Source organism: Schistocerca cancellata, chromosome 4 (assembly GCF_023864275.1).
Source record: "Schistocerca cancellata isolate TAMUIC-IGC-003103 chromosome 4, iqSchCanc2.1, whole genome shotgun sequence".
NCBI lineage: Eukaryota > Metazoa > Arthropoda > Insecta > Orthoptera > Acrididae > Schistocerca > Schistocerca cancellata.
In genome coordinates this window covers 474,172,924-474,198,959 of record NC_064629.1, presented here as the reverse complement: position 1 = coordinate 474,198,959, position 26,036 = coordinate 474,172,924, and the positions used below count along the sequence as shown (strand labels likewise).

The following is a 26,036-nucleotide window of genomic DNA, read 5'->3' as shown; positions in this document are numbered from 1 at the left end:
TCTTTGTGACCTTACCTTCTTGTTCGGAGGGTGACATCACTCTGTCCTCCGCCGTTTTTGCTGACCACACCTTGCCCCTCTGGACACACAGCCCCAGTTCAGCCATTCTTTCTGCCTGTTGCTGATGTTCAGCCTACATCCTTGGAGTCCTGCTTCTTCTCTTGCGCTTCACCCCAATGAAGAATGTGTCACACGTTTCATCACTCACAGGCACCTTCTCGAGGTGTGCCGCATGTCTACTCTGGGACTTTGGTCTGCAAAGCCTCACAAATCTTCAGTTGCATTTATCTAACACTCCGGTTTGCTGGTTGTGGAAGTTTTACCACAAGCCTGGCCTCATCAGGTCACATCGGCTTCGGCAGCATGGACATTCCTCTTTTGATGACGACCCTGCATGTCTCTTATTTCCCAGGTCTGCCCCTCTCTGTTTTCCACTGGCTGGGTCTTTCTCTTTGTGGCTAGCTCTGTTCCACCAGCCTTTGACACTGCTTCCAGTGCTCCCTGCTGTAAGCACCTGTTCCTTGATCTACTGTCTCATGCCAGGACATGCTCCCTCCTCCAGGAGGCACTTCTTCCCCATGATGGCTTCACTGTCTCTCCCTTGTGAAAGAATCGATGCAAAAACTATGGATGTCATCTAGGTTACTGCTGCTGCCAGCTCCAGTGAGATGACTCCACCATCTCCTGCGTAGGAGAAAGGGATGCTGCGTGCTCAGCTGTCACCTACAACACAACCGCCAACAACATATATATCTTCTCCATATGAAAGAGGGATGAGTTATTCGTAGCCGACACCTTCCAATCCAGCTACCAAGTGCACAGCAGACCGCCCCAGGTTGGCACCCTGTAAAGGCAGCTGCAATTCAATCGCAATTCATCATGCCTGTGGTATCTAAAGGAAGTACAGAGCTGCTGTTGCCAGCACTAGCTCGCCTCTGCAGGCCATGAGACACAAGCACGGCTTCTCAATATTCCTCTGCCAGACAGCTTTATAACGTACCACCCAGCAGCTCACTAGTCAGTCTCTGAGTGTGCGAGTTTCAGTTCCAGTTAACTTATTCAGCATCAGTGTGCAACAAGTGCCATTCATAAGAGCATAGTCCATGCCAGTCAAAACCCAAACATCAATACTGTAGCAGATACAGACTGTGCCAATGGCAGGATTTCCTTAGTGTGACAGACAGTGTACTCAAACTGTACTTTCAAGAACTGTTATCCAGCAGTTCAGTTTCTCATCAGATCAGAACTGTCTTTCAGCTGCACTCATTCCAGAGCTGTTCAGTTGCTATTCAGAAACTAACATTATAGAGCATCCTCCATATCAGAAATGAAGTTCTATTGTTCTTGGTTACATCTATCTTCTTGCTGTGTGCATCACCTACAATGGGATTCAAAAAGACAGTACTTCATACTTTTTCAAAGTAGTACGTCGATGTAATACAGGTGTACTGAAATTTAAACTCAAATGTTCTTGTTATAATATTTTCCAACATACAGTTTACTATTATCACATAGTTTTTAGCTTCCGTGACACACACATTTTTCCATTCCTTGTAATTCTTTGGCAACCGACTCTATTATATCCATACAGTTAACTACCCCTCGCTAAAATTAAAAGTGTTATGGACTTTGGTCATTATAGAATAGTTGACTAATTTATTATTACTGTTCCTTAGAAGCTTACACATTTGGTGTGACGTGGTTGTCCCTGCTAGTGGTGCTATCTCTCACATAGTGAGATGCCTAAGAAAGAACACATTTCAGATCAATGAGAGAAAGTCTTATTAACAAAACAACAGGACACTGACAAAAAAAAACCTCTTCTCACAAAAATTAATACAAAACCCTCTCAGTCTTCTATCAGGCAGGTGTCTGGAAACAACAATGTTAATTACAATCATAGGACATAGAGACTAATCCAACCAAGTTTCCCATGAGAAAGAAGTAGCGTGTACTCAGTAGAAGAAGGTCAGAGATATTTTTTGGTGTTGGTGTTGGAGAGGTCCTCCAAGTGCTGCTGTAGTAGCTCCTACTGGGTTCTGACTGACGAGCTAGGATTAATTGGCACGAGATGGCCCATAGCATTGGTGGGGAACTGTCAATGAGTGAAACTGTGCCACTATCAATACCCGGTGTGCACATGTACACTTGATGATCTATTTTGGCATATGTGACTCAGCAGAGGGAAGTAGATCCCCTGCGAGGAGGACCTCTTGTGGCGCCTGTCCTGCCATCTACCGTCTACCTGTTTACCTGTTACTGGTGGCCGAAGTCCTGGGAGGCAATGCCTTGAAGATATGCTATGTCTCTCCGTCCAAAGGGTTACTGATTCTTCAAGTGTACTGCTGGAGGTGGCAAGTAGCATACCATTATGAAGTCATTTTACACCTTTTAGCAACTCCCTCCACACCTATGTGAATGTAGCAAGGGGAGGTCTTTTCTAAGTTCCTGCCGCCATGTTGATTGCTATGAAGGTATTATGGCAAACCTGTTCCCTGTTATCATCATTTTAATTCATCTTCTTAATTTGGCTAATCACCTGAGCTCTCTTTGTGGGTGGGAGTAGGTGTTGTCTGATGGCACCCAATTCCAGTCATGAGTATTTCTGGTAAGATTTTATGCTACAATCCCATGAGCATCTATGACATTTACCAAGAAAGCCTTATACAACTGAAGCATGGCAGATGCCCCAGAGGCTGCCAGCTAAGGAACATTTTTGCCTTGTGGCCATCCACCTCATTGGCACCTAGCTTGAGGGTTTTTTTTCTTTCTATATTTGTACCTTCCTTGTGACTCAGACAATTAAACCAAGATCTCTGTTCAACAAAATAAACTATGCTCCACTGTCACAGCTAACAATGGTCACTGAAGTATGCTCACAGCTGACAGTATAAGAGGACTGGTGGCACTTTTAGCATCAGATAGTGATTCAGACTCCCAGCCAGCCGGATGTAGCGGCACCACCATTTAGGAAATGGGAAAGTTAATTTTGTGCAACATTCTGAGCACAAGTTACAGCCAGGTGCGGGCCAGATTGCAGTGAATTACGCATACCAACAGTTGCAAAGTAGAATAGAGGCCACAGGGCCGTCAAATTGCTGCAACAGTATACACAGCGGTTTTTCATGTCGCAAATCACAGGCAGAAGGGGCGCACTGGCCAACCTAGTGTGTTATGAGTACATGACGCAAAGCAGCACATATGGCAAAACAGAGGTGCACAGCCGCATATAAATAGGTACGGGTTTCTAACGAGCTTCATTCAAGTGTGGCAGCTCTCCTGGATGGTGGGGCATGTCACACCACCAGCTACACGCAGCAGCAGATGGGGCGCCAGCATTCCAGTCCACAGCAGGTCACTGGTTCAACCCTCTGAGGCTGACACGGGGTCCATAGCCAGACAGCAGCGTGCCACTCCACAGCTCGCTACCGTGGACAGGCGTTCTGGCTTCCAACACATGCCGGAGGCATCCCGAGGTGAGGGCTGCAGATTCGGACACTGAATTGCAGGTGCTTGTTGTCGCTGCGATCTTAGTCACGCTGGCGAGAAGCATGCAGCTGGCCACGTGCGGCTCACACTGAGCGGCACTGAGTCAGCAGGGTTGCAGACCGCTGAGTCAAATGCCGGCATCCTGATGATGCTGCAACTCCGCTGTCGTACAAGGCCGACTCACAGCAGTGCGTGCATGGGTCGCTGAGGCAGCCATCCCACACCAAGCCGTTTTGTAGACAGCAAAGTGGTGTCCTCAGCATTGCAGGACCCAGTGAAGATCGAGAGGAACAGGGGCACTGTAGTTGGAAACAATAAATCACTTGGAAAGCTTAGATGAGTCTTAATGCAGTGCCTTCTACCTCTTCCTGCTACATTTGGTGTTGCTGTTACATTCGGTGTCAGGAGTTGCCACTACACCAAGTACTGATAGCGAGAACACATCACAGATACCCAGGCTACAACACACTACTGTCACAGTTTGCTCCCATGCGAGGCACCACTGCCACAGTGAGCAGCTGCCTGACACCAGCTGCTGATGCATGTATGCCCATGCATATCGTGGCCTGGCTGTTACAAGTCAGTCTCTTGTTTGTCTTTGAAGACTTCAGTTATGCATTACTGAACAGTAGAATTTTGACCTTGCCTGATTTTTGTTTATGATTTGGATTGCCCCCTGGACTGTCGTATATGTTTAAAACAGCTTTGCTATGTGTGGACTTGTTTTCTGTTAGCCATTCACTTTGTGAACTCTGCTATCAACCTCAGGAATTACCTGTTTGTTCCACTGCCTCTGCATTACCACCAGTATAAGTGGTCATCAACTGTGTTCAAACTATATAAAGTGGTATAGAAAAGTGGTGATGAGTAGTTTCTCACTGTGCAACTATTCCAGTGAAGCCCTAGTTTCCAAAGTCGTGTCACCAGAAGTTGCAGCAACAACGACAACAGCAACAGCAAGAAAAACAGTGGAAATTACACAAGCAACAGGAGAAATTGTTGTTACAACTGATGCAAAACCAACAACAGTCAACAGCTACAGTTTCCTAGTCTTCTGCTCCACCATTTGCTTATTTCAATGATGCCAAGTAGAGTTGGAAGGTCTATTCACATTGTTTTAGTCTTCACACGAAGATAAATCAAATAATGGCCCTGAGCATCAGTGTCTACGCCTACTGTCTTCTCATACTAAACAGTAAAAAGCTACGCAAGAACCACCCCCACTCTCAGACCCCAGTAGTATGAGTTTATTTATTGTTTGTGGTTTGCTGACTATTACAGTCACCAAACCCATCTCGCTGCAACTAGGCTCAAGGTTAATCAATATGCTGAGCAACATAAGGGTGGGCTGCTGAATTGCATGGCTTGGCACACGAGTGTGATGTTTCCTGTAAACTGTGTGGCGCATCTTATGCAGATTCCTCAATTCGTGATGTTATTACATGGCTTGCTGCTGACAGAGAAGTTAGTACAAAGGATTTTGAATCGTATGATCAACTGATGGCCTCCAATCATCATCATCATCAACCAATTTATCAAGCACTCATTCATCCAGCAGTCCAGCGACATGGCATTCAGTAGCACAATAGTTAGCAATACCCTGGCCTCATTGACAGTAGGCGCACACTGACAGATGTGCTTTGTTCACCATCAGCACGTACCAAAGCAAGTGGAGGCTCATAAAATGTTTTCCTCCCCATTGTTGTCAAAGGATCCCAATAAAGTTCATGCCATCAAGTAATGTCCCGATTGTGGCCCACAGCATCAATAGCATCACTGCCCCTTCCATGACATCATCTGCTTTGCATGTTGAAAACCAGAGCATCTAACAAGTGTCTGCCTCAGCTGGCATGCTTCAATATCACGGGCCATCAACACACAACATGCGGCAACAGATGGGATGCAGAGGCTCATGTTGCAACTGGACATTAATGAAATGATGGCGTAACTACATCTATGATTAACGAGGGCTTGTACCAACATACTGGCTCCCCATACCTGAGGTCCTCTCAGCATAAAATGGTGATGCACAAAGGCCAGCTGATCCCACTGCAAGTTCAGATAATAGTCCGAGCCAAGTATCAAAATAGCTCTGCACCTAACCTTGATAGTAGTCAATCCTTGGATGAGAACTAACATTTTTGGCTTACTCATGTTTGCACTTTTCAGTTTTGAAACTCAGAACCAGTTGAATCTAGTTTCAACTGTGATACCATTCACATAGCTTCATACATTACGTGCACCATTTAAGAAGCTGTTTGAACCTACAAGGCTGTGCAACAGGGTTGCAGGCCCAAGTATCCTTAAAGCAATTTGCTATGCCTAAGTTTTGTAGAGATCGTCCAGTGTCTTTTGCCATGTGTGAGCATAACTAGATCAGTTGCAAGTATGGGAGTTTATCCCCTGTAATGTCTAGCCAGTGGAGTACACCCAGTGTCATAGTTAGGACACCAAATGGATCACTTAGAATTTGTGATTTTAAGTCTACAGTTGACACTTAAGCAAATATCGATGTGTATCCACTTCCTAGGCTGGAGGAATTAATGGCAAAATTGAGTAGAGGCCACTGTTTTTGCAAAATTGACACGAGGCCACAGTTTTTCAGAGATAGACCTCACTGACACCTAGTTTCAATTGCCTGTAGTTGATCAGGTGAAAAAGATTTTAGTGATTAATATGCCATTCAGCATGTATCATCAAAACAGGTTGCTATTTGGGGTTGCAAGCACTCCCTCAATATTCCTAGGTACCCTGAACAACTCGTCCAAGGTATCCCCAACTGTGTTAATTACTTACTAATTACTGATAATTATTGGGGTCACATAGGAGCACCACCTGGAAAACCTACAAATGATGTTAGAGTGGCTGTATGAACACAGGCTGCATTGTCGCCTAGACAAATGTAGTTTCTTTGAGCCGAGTGTCAACTGCCTGGGACATACATTAAGCAATACATTAAGCGAAGATTGGCTCACACCCACACAGGATCATGTGATCACAGTCACTAACTTACCAGCTCCTAAGAACCTCAGAAAACTACACTCATTATTTGGCAAAGTAAAGGTGTTAAATTTGTGTGGTCAGAGGCATACAAAGGCTTTTTTGCAACTTGAGAAGGGCCTTAGATCAGCCCCTTGTTGACCAATGTTCCATCCTAGCAAACATTTAATGCTTGCCACTGACATGTCAGATTGTGGCACTGGTGCCGTGGAGTCCCAAAAATATGCCAACAGATTGGAATAGCTCATTGCATTTGCATCTAAAACATTAAATGCAGCAGAGAGGAATTATTCTCAAATTGAGAAAGGAACGCTGGCTATCACATATGGTGTCAGTAAGTTTCACATGAATGTCTATGACACAAAGTTTTGCCTGATCGCCCATCATGGGCCCCTCATTTCACTGTTCAGTCCCCAATCGAAACATCCTGATAAGAAGGCACAACAGTGGGCATTATTATTAACTAACTATACCTATGAGAACCATCACCGATCCACCATGCAACACTCCAAGGTATGGAAAGCTGACTAACGGTCTAAACAGATACAACTGAAATTTCTGGGATAAAACTAAGTAGAAGAGGGACGTTCAATAAGTAATGCAACACTTTTTTTTTCTCACCCAGTTTTGGTTGAAAAATGTGAAATGTGTAGTTGTACATTGTGGAGCATTCCTATTTCAGCTCCTATAGTTTCGTGAAGTTCCAGCTGATGGTGGCACTGTACTTAGCCTTCAAAATGGCATCTGTAATGGAGGTGCATTCCAAGAGGAGAACTGTCATTGAGTTTCTTTTGGCAAAAACAAGAGCATCACAGATATTCATAAGCACTTGCAGAATGTCTACAGAAACCTGACAGTGAACGAAAGCATGGTGAGTTGTTGGATGAGGTGTCTGTCATCATCACAACAAGATCATGCAATCCTGTCCAATCTCCCACATGCCAGCTGGCTGCACACAGCTGTCATTCCTGCAATGTTGGAATGTGCAGACACACTCCTTTGAGGCAATCAACCTCACTGCACAACTGGACGTCTCTGTTGATAATGAAACATCAGTTCCTCACTTGGAGCCACAAACAAAATGGCAATCCATGGAATGGTGCCGCACCACCTCCCCTCCAGAGAAAAAGTACAAAGCCGCACCCCGCAATGATCAACTCTGAAGTGTATTGTGCTACCTTCGGGAAATTGAAGAAACAACTTCAGTGTATTTGTCATCACAAAAATGCAAACAAACTTCTCCTTTTCCATGACAACATAAGGCCTAACACAAGACTGCCCACCTAAGAACAGCTCATAAAACATCACTGGGCTGTCCTTCCTGATCCACCTTACATCCCGATTCTCACATCTTCCAATTTCCATCCGTTTGGCCCAATGAAGGACGTGCTCTGTGGGGGGCAGTATGTAGATGATGGGGAGGTTACTGATGCAGCAACAACCAGTAGAGTGGTACCATGTGGGCACAGAAGTCCTCCCTGTAAGGTGGAATAAGGCTGTCACATTGAACGGAATTACGTTGAAAAATACGTTTTTGTAGCCAAAAGAGTGGGTAATAATATAGTGTATTGGAATCTTGAATAAAACCATCCTCCTTTCAGAAAAAAATTGTATTTATGACTCAAAAGGATAAACTAATGGGAAAACTGAGCTGGTGTATTTCTTGCAGCAGACAGGAGTCTCAATATTACTGGGTATCAGGTCCACCTTTTATGCAAACATCAACAATTTTCAGCACCTTTGTGGCATCATCAGTAGGTATTCTTTATTCAGTTCAGTAAAATATAAACAAGTTTTAAATAATAACTATTGTAACAAAATTAGGTCCAAAAAAAAAAAGGTTTTGCTTGTTGTTGTCATTACCTTAATTTTTCTACATAACTAGATTATGTAGGATCCTCTGTACATTGCTGAATATCAGTAGCTTGTTAAATTAAATTATATTATTGACAGCTTGGTTGGTGAGTTAACAAGTCATTTTATCTCTAAATGTAATTTGGTTGTATAAAAATATTTTGTAACTATATTTTTAGATTACTTCCAGTTTGTTTCGAAATATCCTGTTCTATCTGCTCTCTCACCTATTGTAGGAAAGTGCACATATTTTGCTGAACTTCACTCTCAAATAACACTTTTGCACTTTACAAAACACAGTACAAATATTGCTTCTGTGTGTCCAGCCCTGTTCGCGTGCATGTGTACGTGCAGAGGCGGCGGGGGGTACTTTGCATTTCTACAACAGGTGAGGAAACAGATGAAAAAGGATATTTGGAAACGAACTGTAAGTAATCTCAAAACAGTGTTATAAAATAAGAGATAAAATGATTTGGTAACTTGGCTACAAAACTCACAATAACATTCATATCATTTAATTACACATTACAAGCTACCAAAATCCAATAGTGTACAGAGCATCCTACACAATAGGGTAATGTGCAAAAACTGGTTTCACACCTAATTTTGTTAGAATAATTATTACTTAAAATTCATTTAGATTTTACAGAACTGAATAAAGAATGTGTACTGGCAATGGCCCAAGATGCCGAAAAATATTTGGGTTTATATAAAGCAACAGTTATTTGCACAACAAGAGGAACTGATACCCAGTAAATTTGTCTGCAAACACAGCAACCACCTGAGCTAAAAACTGAAATGATGACCAACACACGTAAATCCACAGATATAGAAACTGAAGCCACATGCAAAATTGCTTGGCCTACACTCGTTATTAAGGATACTTCTAAGTTTAAAATTGCATACTTCTACGACCACCAGACTGAACCACATGTGTAACTGAAAGATATAGAGAAACTCTCAGCTCACTAGTATGTATGTTCCCAAATTGTACTGTTATTATTGGGAATGACGTTAATCATGTAACAATCAGTTAGGATAATTACAGTTTTGTAAGTGTTGGGTGTAATAAGACATTTTGTGAAACATTACTAAATGAATTCTTTGACAACAACCTAGACCAAATATAATAAGGAAAGGTATACATTGGATATAATGGCAACAAATGCACGTGATCTCTCTTAGGATGTCCATGTTGAAACTGGCATCAGTGACTATTAGGCAGTTGTAGCAACAATTATCACCAGAATACAAAGGGCAACTAACACAAATAGAGAGACTTTTCAATAATCTACGTAAAGAGGCAGAAGTGTCATATCTAAAGGAATAGCTCGAAACTGTTGGCCCTGCATGTGAATACGTTGGGGAACTGCAGCTCAAGTTTAGGAAAACAGATAACTGGATACATATGTACCTATTAGAACAGTTCACGATGAAGCTGATCCCTTAAGTATTAAGGATCTGCAAAGAAACTTCTAATGAAATAATGGCCACTGCACAGTAGGTGTAAAACAAGGTGATGCATGAAGCCTTTAATGACTGTCACAGCAGAATCTTACCAAAAGACCTCCCACAAAACCCAAAGAAATTCTGGTCATACGTGAAGGCTGTCAGTGACATCAAAGTAAGTGCTTAGGCTCTCATGAATGATACAGGAGCCACAACTGAGGGTAGCAAAGCAACAGCAAAAGCAGAGGCAGAAGCAGAAGCAGAAGTGCTGAACTTCATTTCTTTACAATAGATGTTTCTTTACAATGGAAGATATGGAACTACTGCCCCACTTGTCTATGAGAATGGTAACAGATCTGATCCACAAATCTACCACTCAATTTAATTGATGTCCACCTGTTGTCATAACTTAGGACACATTCTGAACTCAAACATAATTAGGATGTCTATCCAAAAAGCATTTTACACAGTACCAAACCAATGTTTATTAACAGAAGTATGATCATAAGGAGAATTAAACAATATTCATGAATTAATTGAGAAAATTTTTAAAGAGGAACAGAGTATCATACCTTGGACTGAGAATCATCACAGATTATGGTACTGCTCTTCAGATTCTAGGAAAGTACAGTAGCTTCAAGTCAACTGACGAAGAGGTAAATTCAAGCACGCCCCAAAGAAGTGTGTCTGCCTCTGCAGCTGAGTGGTCAGTGTAGATGGTTGCCATGCAGAAGACTGTGGTTCAATTCCTGGCACTGCCAAGCATTTTTCTTTGTTGGGAGGACTGGACCAGGTTGCTTTCAGTCACAACAAGCCAATTGAGGAGCTACCTGACTGAGAGCTAGTGACTCAAAGATCTCAATGTCAACAACAGCCAGGAGAGCTGACCCCATGCCCCTCCAGGCCATGTCCAAATGACATCACATGGCACAGTATGACACAGCAGCTGGTCAACATCACATGGTCTTCAGGACTGTACCACTTCACAACACACCATATCGCTGTTGCTATGACATATTCCAGCCAATCAGAAGCTGTCCTTTACATATAAAAGTGGCAGCCTCGCTAGTTTATGACAGTCAGTTTTAGCCCTGACGACGACCATGAAGGTAGTGGTCGAAAGCTTGGAGTTTTATCCTGAATTGACATGGCATGTACACCGAGAGATTTTTACTCAAATTTATTAGTTTGTAAGACTACTGCTGTTATAACCTATCTCTCAGTAACCCATGAATTCTGCTCAATGATTTATTTTTCTTCTTCCATATGAGTATCAAGCATCATTGAAAACTACTCTGTAGAAGTATATTAAACTGAACAATTCACAGCTTCACCAGCATCACCACCATCAGCAGCAGCAGCATTGACATCTTCTGTTGGATAATGGTTTCTTGCACATTTGTATATGCAGTACAGTACCCAGCTGTTCACATTCATGTTGTTCTTGCATGTCTCCAAATGTCATCTACCCACTTTCCACTGGGTCATCACCTCTGTCTTCTTTTTTTTTTTAATTTGTTTCTTTTCCTGTCTCTCCTAGTACATCCAAATGTGTGTCTTATCACTTCCAGCTAAATAACACTTGGTATTTGAATGTTCTTCCCAATAAGTCTGAGTCTCACTGCCATAAGTCAAAACTGGTAACACACATCGACTCTAAAATAGATGCAATCAATGCCTTCTTTCTCAAGGACTGTTAGTACATGTGTTGTCGTCACTGAGTGAAAGAAGCTCTCAAAATTTAGGAATCACAAGGAAATTAGTAAATCATATAGACATTCACGTAATAACCACCTTAATGTATTTATGAATGTTAATCTTCCACTGCAAAGGGAAGGCCATTCAGAACTTCACCATCAACAAGGGTGGAAGGTATAAAACACAACACACAAAACTTTTATAATATTAAGTGTCAACAAAGGAACTGCCAAGATTCTAAACAGCTGGAGATCTACTTCATCTTCAACCACCATCAACTGAAGTGGTAAAAGTTAAGAATAGGAGAGTGCTGTTATTTGTACACTTTACAGAGCAATGTTGACTGTTCACATAGTGAGGCAGGAACAGAATGCAGGGGACTATCTTAACAGCTCAAATTAAGTAGCCAATAAAAGAAATATCCAGCAAACTAAATGTTTTGTGGCAGTAAAATGAAGCTCATTGTTCATGTCTCAACCACAATAAAACACAAGGATATTCAATGTACGAATAAACTGGTTTCTGGAATATGTGCCAGTTATTTCTCCACTTCCAGTTTGCCTCACACTAAGCACCAAGTTACATTACATATATAACATTCCGTGAAATGGTAGAGACTACGCTATAAACTACAGGTAACATCAAAAACTTTAAATTTAGGTGCAAAAAACACATTACATATTTTCTCCACTCTCATTGTTTACATAATAGTGTCTGCCCCAAATGGTAAGTGCAACTGGTGTGTTGCCTACCTACATGTAAGAAGAAAAATGTGTACTGGCTGGCACCACTCTTATTCCTACAGTTAGCAGCTGCAGCTGCTAATAAATTGATGTTTTTCATGCCATTCTGGGTAAGTTCACAGACCTTATACCTAATTTTCTTATTAAGACATTTAAAAGGTTAAATAACTTCTAAGCAAGTGTCACCTGAATCCATGCAGTTCAAGAATGATGTTAGCAGACATGTTACATACCAGACAACACAGAACAACTAATTAAATTCAGTTAATACATAAAGTCAGGAATAGCAAGTACAGTTTTGTGTGTATGTTCACACCTGACTGTTCATTGCATTGAAAGATGAGTGTCATGTATCTTGTGTCCACTTGCCCATCTCCATTTTTCCTCATACCCTGTACATTAAGAAACATTACTAAAACCTTATGTAGACCTAAATTACAATTTTCTTTTTGCCTATAGGAGAGGGAGTTTGACTATAAGTTAGTCATTTTACTCTAAAGACATGAAAAGTATTGCTCAATAAGCTGCCGATGCTGACTAAGTGTTTACAGAGATGAAACAGCTAAGGTCATCCCTGTCGTATTCAGTCCCTAGGACAGAAGCAGCACACTCAATCTGTTTGTGTATACAGGGTGAACATTAATAAAACCAACAAACTGTATTGATTGATTCCTGAATGGAAATGGAGGAAAAAAGATCCTACGAACACGTGACTGGAAATGGATGGTGTGCATGCAATGACAACAAATCATCCAGGAACACAGCACAGAGCTGCAGTGCACCCATGCCTCGTTCAAAGTGGCCTTGATGGGATAGCAGGTGAAGGGAATAGTAGTGGTTGTCATGCAGGATACACATAATCGTATGTTGGCTTACACCATGTTGGCAGGTCACTTGCCTGGAGCTTGTAGTAGGGTTCATCTCAATATCCTGTAGAACCCGGTCCTCCAAATCTGGTGTACACACAGTCCTTCGCCCAGTAGGTTCACATGCCTGAAAGGACACTTGATTGCACAAATGCCCAAATAGGGCTTGAAATGTTGTGTGATGTGGCTGGTGTCTGTGAGGGTACTTGTTGTGGTATAGCCGTGCTGCCTCTCAACCGTTTCCATCTACTTGGCCATACACAAACACCATCTCAACTTGTTCACAACATGAATACTGGACCATTCTGCTGCTTACAGTATGCTGCATCAATCACACAACCTGCAACACACAAGGAACAGATGGAATGTGGACAGATGAACTGTCATTCACCAGCGACATCTACTGAATTTGTATTTCCAGACACATGTTCATAGGAACTTTTCTCCTCAATTTCCAATCAGGAATCTGTCCAGCAGTTTGTTGGTTTTATTAACGTTCATCCTACAGAGAAAATTCCATGTGCAAGTGTGAGAAGGTTGTCCAAACATTTGCATAGCATGTTTCTAGGGCAGAACATGGAGACTAGTCCATTATACATGTACAGGATATGTAGAACCATTGAAAAGCCACATCCAGGCTGACCAACACCCTGACCCTTCGTCATTAATCTGCCACGCGAATTTGATCTGGGGCCAGCATACCTCCCCATCATGGAAGCAGTCGCAGTAACATGTGCAGCTACCTGGACAGATTGCACAATAAGCTATAATGGGAGACAAAAAAAATCATTGTGGCATTTATTTTAAGTAGTTTAACAAAGAGAAAAATTAAGACCTTTGGAAATAAGGAGTTAAAAAAAAAAAACTCTGGATTTGTCATAATATGTAATTTTTAGAAGGAGAAAATGGAAATCAACATGGTGTTTAAGGAACCAAATGTGAAAACTGTAATAAAGAGCAGAAGAATTGAATGGCTGGGGCGTGTCTTGAGAAGAGAAGAAAGAATGGTGAAGGCAGTGCTAGAAGGGAAAATACAAGGGATGGGGGCCCTTGGGAGACCAAAACTGAGGTTGATGGAAGTCATCAAGAAAGCCCCAGACATAACAGGAGCTCAAAGGAGCATGGACTAGGCTGAAGAGTGAAGCAGTGAACCAACTTCCGTTTGTGTGGCCAACTTAGTAAATAGTGGTGCTGGTGCTACTACTACTACTTGTACTAGTAGTAGTAGTAGTAGTAGTAGTAGAAACAACAACAACAACAATAATAATAATAATAATAATAATCATCATCATCATCAAGGTCCACACTAGCTGCCACATATTATTGCACTTGGCCTCCTGTGGCCTTTATCCAAACATGTGGTGACTTTACAGTAAACAAGTACAGTACTGACTAGAAAACAAACAGCACTGTGAATACTTTCAGGACAGTTGGGCATATATTATCAAGTGATTCAGCATGTCCTCGTGAAATATCACAACTGAAACTAACAATAACCTGACCAAAGCGCCCTCACTCTCAGATGCAATAATACTGCGGTTGACTAATATACACGATTCAGACTTTATGTCAAATTGTGGGTAACTTCTTTACTTAGTGGCATATATTTTTACCAAAATACACTGCTGGCCATAAAAACTGGACCCTCATGGAGGATAGCAAATAACTATTTTTTTCAAAAGAAGCAGTAATGATGGTCATCATGGTGAAAGTCCGTGTTTCTATAGACATTGTCACATTGTCCGCATGGATACTTATCTTGCTGCAAACAAGCTCATTTCCTAACTCAAGGTATGCGATGTGTCTGTGCCATCCTGCAATGTCCGAAAACAACTATATGCCCTCTCAGGTGTTAATTGTATGGCACCATTAAGGTCCAGCATTGAGATGAATATGACTCCTCTGAAACCATTAATTCCATGTTTGAATGACCGCTGTGGGAGCCCAACCAACGTGAGCTGCAATACTACGCAACAATAAACAGCAGTAACTGGATTTTCCATTGGTGCTTGGCAGAACATGGTAATACTTTTAAAAAGAAAACACTTTCTAATGTTACGCAAAATTATATTAATTTGGTCAAGAACTGGCTTGTGGCTTCTCATGCCACCTTCAGGTGACACCTGAAAATGGCCTGAGAAGCCAAAAGTCGGTTCGTGAGCAAATAGATCTAATTTTGCATAACATTACAAAGTGTTTTCCTTTTCAATATTATAAACAGCAGTCTCAATAGGCCACCAGCTTGGACTGTTGAATTCAGAAATGTGCTGGAAGATGCTTCTCCTTCACAGATGAGGCATAATACAGTATCCTTAAATACGAGCAGCATTCTAATGCTATTTCTGATTAGGGAATTTCATATGTAATATTTCTTTATACAAGGTATATAGATGGTGTTACACCTACCTACTTTATTCAGTTGAACTGAAGTGCTAATCATTTGCATATCCAAACACGTAGTACACTTCACACCAGTTTTAGGTTTGTTGCATGCCATAGTCATGGTTCTGCTGTTTTAATAGAAAGTGGTGTAGGTTTAGAAGCTATAACACACACTTTCCTGGAGCATATTATGTTTATTTCCCATGCAATAGTTCTCTCTTGTTCTAAACAAGGATGATCAACATTGAGGCATTTATGAATGTGAATGCAGATTACTGAATTTATATGTTCACTAGGAACCTTAAGTTGTGATGCTCAGGTTTCAGTTGTAACTATGGGTGCCCTACAACGAGTATGGCAAGCTGACAGAAATGAACAAAACAAGGTAATTAATTGGGAGGACATTTTTCTGGTAGAAAGCAGCAAACAAGTGCTAGGTGTAAAAAATAATGAAATTGGTATTGGTGGTGGTGGTGGTGGTGGTGGCAGTTGTGACTATATTTGACATAACTAAGAAATTTATCTGTTGAGAAAATTCATACAAATTTTTTTCCTACTGCCATAAAAATATCAAATATTTTCTCTCTCAATTTCTCAAAAATGATAACCCCAAGTTCCTTTACAAGTATACAAAATGAATCATATTTTCAACTTACGTTTAACTTCAGCCGACCTTTCTTCTTCAGCTCGTCTAAAGAGCAGCAAGCAACACCCACTCTCCTGGTACGTTTAGCATCAGATACTTTGAAACCCTTAAACAAAAACAGACAAATAAATTAATTCTGAGCTAGAACTACAAAACTCTTACTATTTTATTAACTTCTGACCCACATTTAAAACACACACACACACACACACACACACACACACACACACACACACACACACACACACACACACACACACAAAGCAAATGTTCTCATGGTATTGAATGCATTTCAGGCAAAATATTAAATGCATGTTGTTCTGACATAGCTAGCCACATATTTGACGAATTACTTTCACATGGTATCTTTACAGCCAAGTATACCTTGGAGAGACCCCTGTTAATGTTAATAACCATCAACCTATTTCAACAGTAACATCTTTCTTAATCATTTTCTAAAAGCTAACATATTTAAGAATGGGAAAGGAAAAGGGAGAGAAGGAAATGTAGTAGCTGAATGTGGAATGGGGTTAAGGAATGAAAGAGGAAGCCTTCTGGTAGAATTTTGCACAGAGCACAACTTAATCAACACTTGGTTCAAGAATCATAAAAGAAGGTTGCACACATGGAAGAAGCCTGGAGATACTGACAGGTTTCAGACAGATTATATAATGGTAAGACAGAGATTTAGGAACCAGGTTTTAAATTGTCAGACATTTCCAGGGGCAGATGTGGACTCTGACCACAATCTATTGGTTATGAACTGTAGATTAAAACCGAAGAAACTGCAAGAAGGTGGGAATTTAGTGAGATGGGACCTGGATAAACTGACTAAACCAGAGGTTGTACAGAATTTCAGGCAATGCATAAGGGAACAATTGACAGGAATGGGGGAAAGAAATACAGTAGAAGAAGAACGAGTAACTTTGAGGGATGAAGCAGTGAAGGCAGCAGAGGATCAAGTAGGTAAAAAGACAAGGGCTAGTAGAAATCTTTGAGTAACAAAAGAGATATTGAATTTAACTGATGAAAGGAGAAAATATAAAAATGCAGTAAATGAAAGAGGCACAACAGAATACAAACGTCTCAAAAATGAGATTGTCAGGAAGTGTAAAATGGCTACGCAGGGATGGCTAGAGGACAAATGTAAGGATGTAGAGGCTTATCTCACTAGGGTTAAGATAGATACTGCCTACAGGAAAATTAAAGAGATGGTGGTGGTGGTTCGTGTTTAACGTCCCATCGACAACGTGGTCATTAGAGACGGAGCGCAAGCTCGGGTTAGGGAAGGATTGGGAAGGAAATCGGCCGTGCCCTTTCAAAGGAACCATCCTGGCATTTGCCTGAAACGATTTAGGGAAATCACGGAAAACCTAAATCAGGATGGCTGGAGACGGGATTGAACCGTCATCCTCCCGAATGCGAGTCCAGTGTGCTAACCACTGCGCCACCTCGCTCGGTAATTAAAGAGACCTCTGGAGAAAAGAGAACCACTTGTATGAATATCAAGAGCTCAGATGGAAACCCAGTTCTAAGCACAGAAGGGAAAGCAGAAAGGTGGAAGGAGTATATAGAGGGTCTATACAAGGGCGATGTACTTGAGGACAATATTATGGAAATGGAAGAGGATTTAGATGAAGATGAAATGGGAGATATGATACTGCGTGAAGAGTTTGACAGAGCACTGAAAGACCTAAGTCGAAACGAGGCCCCGGGAGTAGACAACATTCCATTAGAACTACTGACAGCCTTGCGAGAGCCAGTCCTGACAAAACTCTACCATCTGGTGAGCAACATGTATGAGACAGGCGAAATACCCTCAGACTTCAAGAAGAATATAACAATTCCAATCCAAAAGAAAGCAGGTGTTGACAGATGTGAAAATTACCAAACTATCAGGTTAATAGGTCACGGCTGCAAAATACTAACGCGAATTCTTTACAGGTGAATGGAAAGACTAGAAGAAGCCAACCTCGTGGAAGGTCAGTTTGGATTCCGTAGAAATGTTGGAACATGTGAGGCAATACCGACCCTACGACTTATCTTAGAAAATAGATTAAGGAAAGGCAAACCTATATTTCAAGCATTTGTAGACTTAGAAAAAGCTTTTGACAATGTTGAGTGGAATACTCTCTTTCAAATTCTGAAGGTGGCAGGGGTAAAATACAGGGAGTGAAAGGCTATTTACAATTTGTACAGAAAGCAGATGGCAGTTATAAGAGTTGAGGGACATGAAAGGGAAGCAGTGGTTGGGAAGGGAGTGAGACAGGCTTGTAGCCTTTCCCTGATGTTATTCAATCTGTATATTGAGCAAGCAGTGAAGGAAACAAAAGAAACATTCGGAGTAGGAATTAAAATCCATGGAGAAGAAATAAAAACTTTGAGGTTTGCCAATGACATTGTAATTCTGTCAGAGACAGCAAAGGACTTGGAAGAGCAGTTGAACGGAATGGATAATGTCTTGAAAGGAAGGTATAAGATGAACATCAACCAAAGCAAACGAGGATAATGGAATGTAGTCGAATTAAGTCAGGTGATGCTGAGGGAATTAGATTAGGAAATGAGACACTTAAAGTAGTAAAGGAGTTTTGCTATTTGGGGAGCAAAATAACTATTGATGGTCGAAGTAGAGAGGATATAAAACGTAGACTGGCAATGGCAAGGAAAGCGTTTCTCAAGAAGAGAAATTTGTTAACATCGAGCACAGATTTAAGTGTCAGGAAGTCGTTTCTGAAAGTATTTGTATGGAGTGTAGCCATGTATGGAAGTGAAACATTGACGATAAATAGTTCAGACAAGAAGAGTATAGAAGCTTTCGAAATGTGGTGCTATAGAAGAATGCTGAAGATTAGATGGGTAGATCACATAACTAATGAGGCGGTATTGAATAGGATTGGGTAGAAGAGAAGTTTGTGGCACAGCTTGAATAGAAGAAGGGATCAGATGGTACGGCATGTTCTGAGGCATCAAGGGATCACCAGTTTAGTATTGGAGGGCAGTGAGGAGGGTAAAAATCATGGAGGGAGACCAAGAGATGAATACACTAAGCAGATTCAGAAGGACGTAGGTTGCAGTAGGTACTGGGAGATGAAGAGGCTTGCACAGGATAGAGCACGGAGAGCTGCATCAAACCAGTCTCAGGACTGAAGACCACAACAACATCAACAACATTTAAGAATGGTTGAGGATATTTGAAAATTTAAGATTCTGAGTCAGTCACAATCTGGATTCTGGAAGGGTCTCTCCACACAACATGCCATTTACCATTTCACTGAACATGTATTACAATATACGAATAACAACATTTCACCTATTGGGATTTTTTTGTGATCTGCCTTCACATGGCAAATCACAGCATTCTTTTGGCGAAACAAACTTTGTAGCTTGCGAGGTATAATGAGATGTGATTCACTTTATATTAAATGATACACGACAAAGCATCATGTTAAAAAGCTCATGCAGTTCCCATTATGTGCCTTCTGAACTGGGTTCAATTCAGGGACTACCCCTGGCTATATATGGGGTGAACCCAAACTCCATTAAAAAAATTTCAAGGTTGTTCAGGGATATTTTCTAAGTACTTTTGTACAAGGGACATGTGGTCTATAGTGACTCATTACAGAGCTAAAACATAATTATGATTTCTCCTGCTGCCGCAATTAACTTTCTTTCTGTGAAAATACCTTCAAAACAGTGAAAAATCTGCAATATGCAATCATTCTATGACAGGAGGCTACAGCTTCTCATAGGCATCTATGTACAGATACAAAATACAGTGATTTGGTTGCCATTGCTGCAGTAAAAGCTTAGCACAGCATTCAGTGAACCCATAAGCAAGGTGTATATCGGCCAGTGTTCATTATTCAACCTATCCAAACTGCTGTGTAGCACTGTTAACATACAAAAGACCGTAGGAAACAGACAGAGACAGAGAGAGAGACGGGGAGAGAAAGAGAGATGGGGAGAGGGAGAGAGATGGGGAGAGGGAGAGAGATGGGGAGAGGGAGAGAGATGGGGAGAGGGAGAGAGATGGGGAGAGGGAGAGAGATGGGGAGAGGGAGAGGGAGGGGGAGAGGGAGGGGGAGAGGGCGGGGGAGAGGGAGGAGGAGCGGGAGGGGGAGGGGGAGAGGGAGGGGGGGAAGAGAATTACAAGCAGTCCGTAATGCAAGCTTGGTGTCCAAGAGTGAAATGGTGTGGGCATTACTGTTGTGAACTGCAAATATGGTAAGTGAATGGAACAATTTTGCTAACAAACAAAACACACAGTGAAACTTCCTGGCAGATTAAAACTGTGTGCCCGACCGAGACTCGAACTCGGGACCTTTGCCTTTCGCGGGCAAGTGCTCTACCAACTGAGCTACCGAAGCACGACTCACGCCCGGTACTCACAGCTTTACTTCTGCCAGTACCTCGTCTCCTACCTTCCAAACTTTACAGAAGCTCTCCTGCGAACCTTGCAGAACTAGCACTCCTGAAAGAAAGGATATTGCGGAGACATGGCTTAGCCACAGCCTGGGGGATTCTGGAAACATCCCCCAGGCTGTGGCTAAGCCATGTCTCCGCAATATCCTTTCTTTCAGGAGTGCTAGTTCTGCAAGGTTCGCAGGAGAGCTTCTGTAAAGTTTGGAAGGTAGGAGACGAGGTACTGGCAGAAGTAAAGCTGTGAGTACCGGGCGTGAGTCGTGCTTTGGTAGCTCAGTTGGTAGAGCACTTGCCCGCGAAAGGCAAAGGTCCCGAGTTCGAGTCTCGGTCGGGCACACAGTTTTAATCTGCCAGGAAGTTTCATATCAGCGCACACTCCGCGCTGCAGAGTGAAAATCTCATTCTGAAAACACACAGTGCATACTATCAGCACTTGCACTCTTATGCACATATTTTCAGTGCAATACAGGTGCCAAAATAAATTGCGGGGAGGGCAGGGGGGGGGGGAGGTGAGATATCAAATTAAGGGGACCACACTATGGTTCAGGTTGAAAAAAAAATCTGATTTTCGGTTTTCATCATATTTTGATAGAGTAAGGTTTTATGTAAGTACTCCGAAAAGGATTTTGCTGAAAAAAATTTTGTCATGTATTTAAAGAGCATTTTCCTACCTCGTGTGTTTATGTGCCATGTCCACTTTTCTGTCACCCACTTTTCTGCATATATTTGAGATCTATATCCTCTACATTGCACGTTAGGTTTTTTTTTCCCCCATACTCCTAAGTGTGTTGGCTATCCTTGGAATGCAATGGTCAGTATTCTTTTGTTTCTGCTGTTTGTAAACAACACGCTTTCAAACACGCGGTTAGTTTTGTTCAAGTGTGATTGCGAGTAGTTGTCATAGAAAGCTTGCAGGTATACTATGAGCAGGCAATTAGGAGAAATAAAGAAAATCTGGAAGCAATGAAGAGAGATGCTCGGGCCATATTTGTCCATAAGTCCTCTACTGATGATAAGCCATGTCATGGATTGTGTCCACCAGGAGAAAATTCGTGGTGCAAATACAATAGGGCTCAGGCAACTGGAGAATCTTATTCTCACCAGCATTCTCTTCCTGCTGCTGTTATTACAGCAATTAAACCTATTTTCAGAGACTTAGCACATCCTGACCTTCTAAGGAAATGTCTGTGTGGGCAGAGACAGAACCGAAAAAAATGTTTCAACAGCATAATTTGGAACCACCTTCCTAAAACTGTATTTGTTGGCATGCATACAAGGAAACTAGGAGCTCATGATGCTGTTATTACTTTCAACTGTGGTAATATTGGAAAGTGTTGGGTACAGAAAAAGTGGGGAATTAATCCTGGTGAAAATATGATCACTGAGCTGCAACATTGCGATAAAATGAGGATAGCCAATAGAGACAGGTCTGCATCTAATATGGCCAAGAAAGCAAGACAAACATCCAAGAAGGTGAAAAAGAAGATGGAAGACCTGTTAGAGGCCAAAGAAGGGCCATCATCAGGACAGTTTTAATTAACTGTAAATAACAAATTTCAAAAAAATTTTCTTTAAAGTCAATTTCCCACAAACTAAAATCTTCAGTACATATGCCCCATTAAATCAGAAACTATCATACATAAGTGAATGAAATTTTCAGAGACTCTGCATAACATAAAAGCCACCTCTGGTACTACATTCATTAATATTCCCCCATTAGGAAGTTCACAAAAAAAATATTTTCTGCAGAAAATGTTTTTTGTAAATAAATTTAAAAAAGTATTTCTTAAAAACTATACACTGGATAAAGTAGATTTTAGTACAGTTGACTCTATTAGCATCATGTAACATACAGTAAAAATATTAAGGTCCTGCATCAAATAGTTTTTTTCAGAAATGGGTCAAATACTTGCCTAAATTAACATGGGTTAGATACGCAGGCTGTGGTCCCCTTAAATGCAATTACTCTGTGAAGAATGAAGGAAGATCACAGGTCCCCTTCACCAAAATACTCAGAAAATATCCCTCAACGATCTCATAATTTTTTCCAGTGGAGATTGAATTTACCCTCCCATCTTACACTGATAAAGCAAAAATAATGCTCTTCACTGATGATACAAGCATCATAATCAAATCCAACAGAGCTGCAACAACAGATGGGATAGTAAACAAAGTATTCAAAATAATAATAATAATAATAATATTTGCATTTGCACAATTCTGTAACATGCAATGTACAACAAGCGGCAGATTGGTTTTTAGCTTTCCTTCATGCCCCTCGTATGAGTGTCCTTCAATAAATAATAGCCCATCATCTTTTTCTCAGAATATAGCTATTTTTGAAGGTTAGAATTTGGTGATATCTGTCAACATTTCTTCTACATGTACTATTTTCTATTTTTCTACATAGTCTCCATCATCTTCTATGGTCTTATGCCAGTGTTCTGTAAGAGCATGTATTCCCTGAAGGTTGAAGCAATTCCCCTGTGTCTGTAGCTACATTTCCACTGCATGAATTATGCTTTCATCAACTTCAAAGTGTGTTCCATGTAAAGGATTCTTAAATAGTCTGAACAGATGGAATAGAATGGTAGCCATGTGATTCACAATGTCAGGAGCAGTGGCTGTGACAGGACGTGATCTTAGTTTCAGCACTTACAAACACTGACTCTCTTTACCTATTGCCTAGCTGTCCTATCAACTGCACCTTTACCATACATTGCACATAACTGGTTGTGGATGTTCATCACAGTTTCGTTTTCTGCAAACCTAGATTTCAACCACAGCATGTTTCTTCTATCATAATGCACTACCCCAGTGGGGGAGTGCCACAATCTGGTTTCTCATGAATACCAGTGAGTAGCCAAAAAAAAAAAGAAAGAAAAAAAAACTGAGTGGACGATGGCTCAGCATACACAGTCCTGAAGACCTGAAAGGACAACTGAGAGGAAGCCAAACATGTAGCCAAAAGAATCACCAAGAGCATATGAACAAAACTTGAATAGCAAACAAACAAAATTACCTAAAACAAATGTGTCACCATATGTGAATAGTAATGTCAGCAACTTCAAAGTTTCAGACACACAAGCACAACTGATAAAGAAATGCAAGCTCTCTTTCCTCCTAGCAACTATGAAATCCTAAAACTCTAGACAGCCAATGCTGATGGATTCAACAACTGAATCCAGTAATGATACTAAATCACTTCCTCTTTAATAGGTGCTTAAGGTCAGAAATGACACGTCCTGTGCTTTGCATGCTGAGGCAAGGGGGAGCATTGTGTGAGTAGGCCTGCCAGTGGCTCCCATGGGCACCTCAATTTCATATGTTTACATCCCCACGGCATCTTGTTCATTCACTGCCTGTTCCACAGGATGATGCAATTGCAGCTGAGACATTGAGACTGTCAGTGAGGTCAATGTTGGAGGAAGTGAATCAATCTACATGAGCTGCCAGTCCTGTACCAGTTCAGTCATCTGCTGCTGCTGGTAATAATGATGTGAGCACAGGCTGGAACAGCACTGTGGCCACTTCCACAGCGCGAACCTAGAACCACCAGTAGTATGCATGGATGGCCAGAAAATGTGGTCGTTAAAAACAGTGAGTTTGGAAGAGCCATGCACGGGCTTGAGGAGTGGGGATGGCTCCAGCATTTGTCATGGACACAACTGATTTTGGTGATGAAATAGGTGTTCCTGCCCAGGCGTGACGAGTAACATTTGACACCCCTTGTGCCCAAGAACGATGATGCCTGGTGTACACCCCGATTTCCAGACGATCATGCGAGCCCAAAGAGTGGCACCTAGCTGTTAGTAGAGTATGCAAACAGGGCTTGTGATCTACAGAGCAGGGCACAAGGGATCCAAGAGCTCTCGCAGCCTGCCCCTGTGCAGTACCTAAGCCAGGCTTTGTCCACTGACCATGGTGGACCAATAGGTTGCAAGACATGCTGTTAAGGGCTCAGCAATGGGCACTAACATCAGTCCCTTCCTCATTTATATCTTGAAGGTTTTGACCATCCACTCCACCTCTGAGTTCGACACTGAGAGGAAACAGGTGATCGTCAGGTGCTGCATTCCATTGCATTGGCAGGATGTCTTAAATTCTGCCGAAACAAACTGAAGTCTGTTGTCTGATACTATGGTGTGGGGGGGGGGGGGGGGGGGCGCTCTCTCAAAAGTGAAAATAGTAGCAAATGCTCTGATCACAGTGTGTGCACTCTCAGAAGAGATGCATGCCAGATACGGAAAATTAGAGAGCACATCCACCACCAGCAACCGCACTGTACCCTAAAAAGAACTGGAGAAGTTGATGCACACCCTCTCCCAAAGGTGTTCAGACTGGGGCAATGGGGAAAAACTTTCGATTGGGAATGCTTGGTTCAAGTACAGGCCTGATATGTATGCACTACATGGTCTGTGCCATCTGTCCTGGGCCAATAAACGTGGTGCCACGCTAAAGCTTTCATCTTATGTTTCACTGGAAAATAATTTCATAACAATGTTCTGATCCTTTTAGGAGGCACTCTGGCCAACCAATCTGCACCACTGACATAGCTCTACAGACAAGGGGTCCTGGCTGGTAGCCAATGCTACTTCACCAGCAGTGATCAGGATATCTCACAAGGTGCGGTGCACAGTCACGTTTAGGGCAAAAGACACTGCTTCTGGATGGTCAAACTCAACATGATAATGCACTGGCACTTGCTTGCCCTGCAATGGGCTGAAAAATAGTGTCATAATAGTAATTGTAAAAAAGAGTGTCATAACAGAAATTGCTCAAGAACAGAGCCCAATGTTGCAAACACTGCACCATTCTGTCTGGAAGGTGACAACATGGATCAAAAAGGGAAATGAGGGGTATGTGGTAAGTAAGTAACAGGAACTTATTCTCATATATTAAAACGAGGAGTGTTTTTAATGCTATATAGAGTGGCCAATGCCACTGCCACCTCAATTTGTGAATAATTTTGCTGTGCTTGCAAAAGCATCTTAAATGCCAAAGCAATGCAGTGCTCCATACCATCAGCATCCGTATGCGAGAGAACGGCCACAGCCCCGCATTGTGATGTGTCAGTTGCTTGCCTGGTGGGAACTTCACTTGAGCACAGGGTCGACTTCAGGTATGTTTTCAACAGTGAGAATGCTTCAAGTACACGGGAGACCAAATGAACAGAACTTCTTTCTACCTCAAATGGCTTAACGAATGTCAGGTGAGGTGAGCTGCCTGGGGCATGTATTCTGTTTAGTAGTTCACTTTCCCCAGAAATGACTGTACTTAATTTAAGTTTTTTGGGGCTGGCAGCTTCTTGATTGGATCAATCGGCTCTGCCATTGGTGTAATTCCTTTGCTGCATAAGATATGCCACATACAATGCACAGATGATGCAGAGAACTTGCATTTCTGTACATCACACTGCTGAGATAAAGTATTTGTAAGTTTTGAATGTGCTTTTCTCTAGCAGTACCCATTACCCAAATTTCACCC

The 26,036-nt window shown here is 41.8% G+C and overlaps 2 protein-coding genes across 18 annotated transcripts in view; one reads left to right on the top strand and one right to left on the bottom strand.

The window, feature by feature from the left end:
• LOC126183424 (DNA fragmentation factor subunit beta) overlaps positions 1-26,036 on the bottom strand; it is a 437,040-nt gene that overhangs the window by 191,254 nt on the left and 219,750 nt on the right. For 7 of the 17 annotated variants that reach the window (XM_049925382.1, XM_049925380.1, XM_049925381.1 and 4 more), the window contains one exon: positions 16,138-16,233. The exons of the other annotated variants lie outside the window; for them this stretch is intronic. In XM_049925382.1, coding sequence (XP_049781339.1) covers positions 16,138-16,233 — 96 coding nt within the window. The remainder of the gene's footprint in view (positions 1-16,137; positions 16,234-26,036) is intronic. 17 annotated transcript variants of the gene reach the window in all.
• LOC126183423 (uncharacterized) overlaps positions 1-26,036 on the top strand; it is a 281,164-nt gene that overhangs the window by 190,165 nt on the left and 64,963 nt on the right. The window lies entirely within an intron of this gene.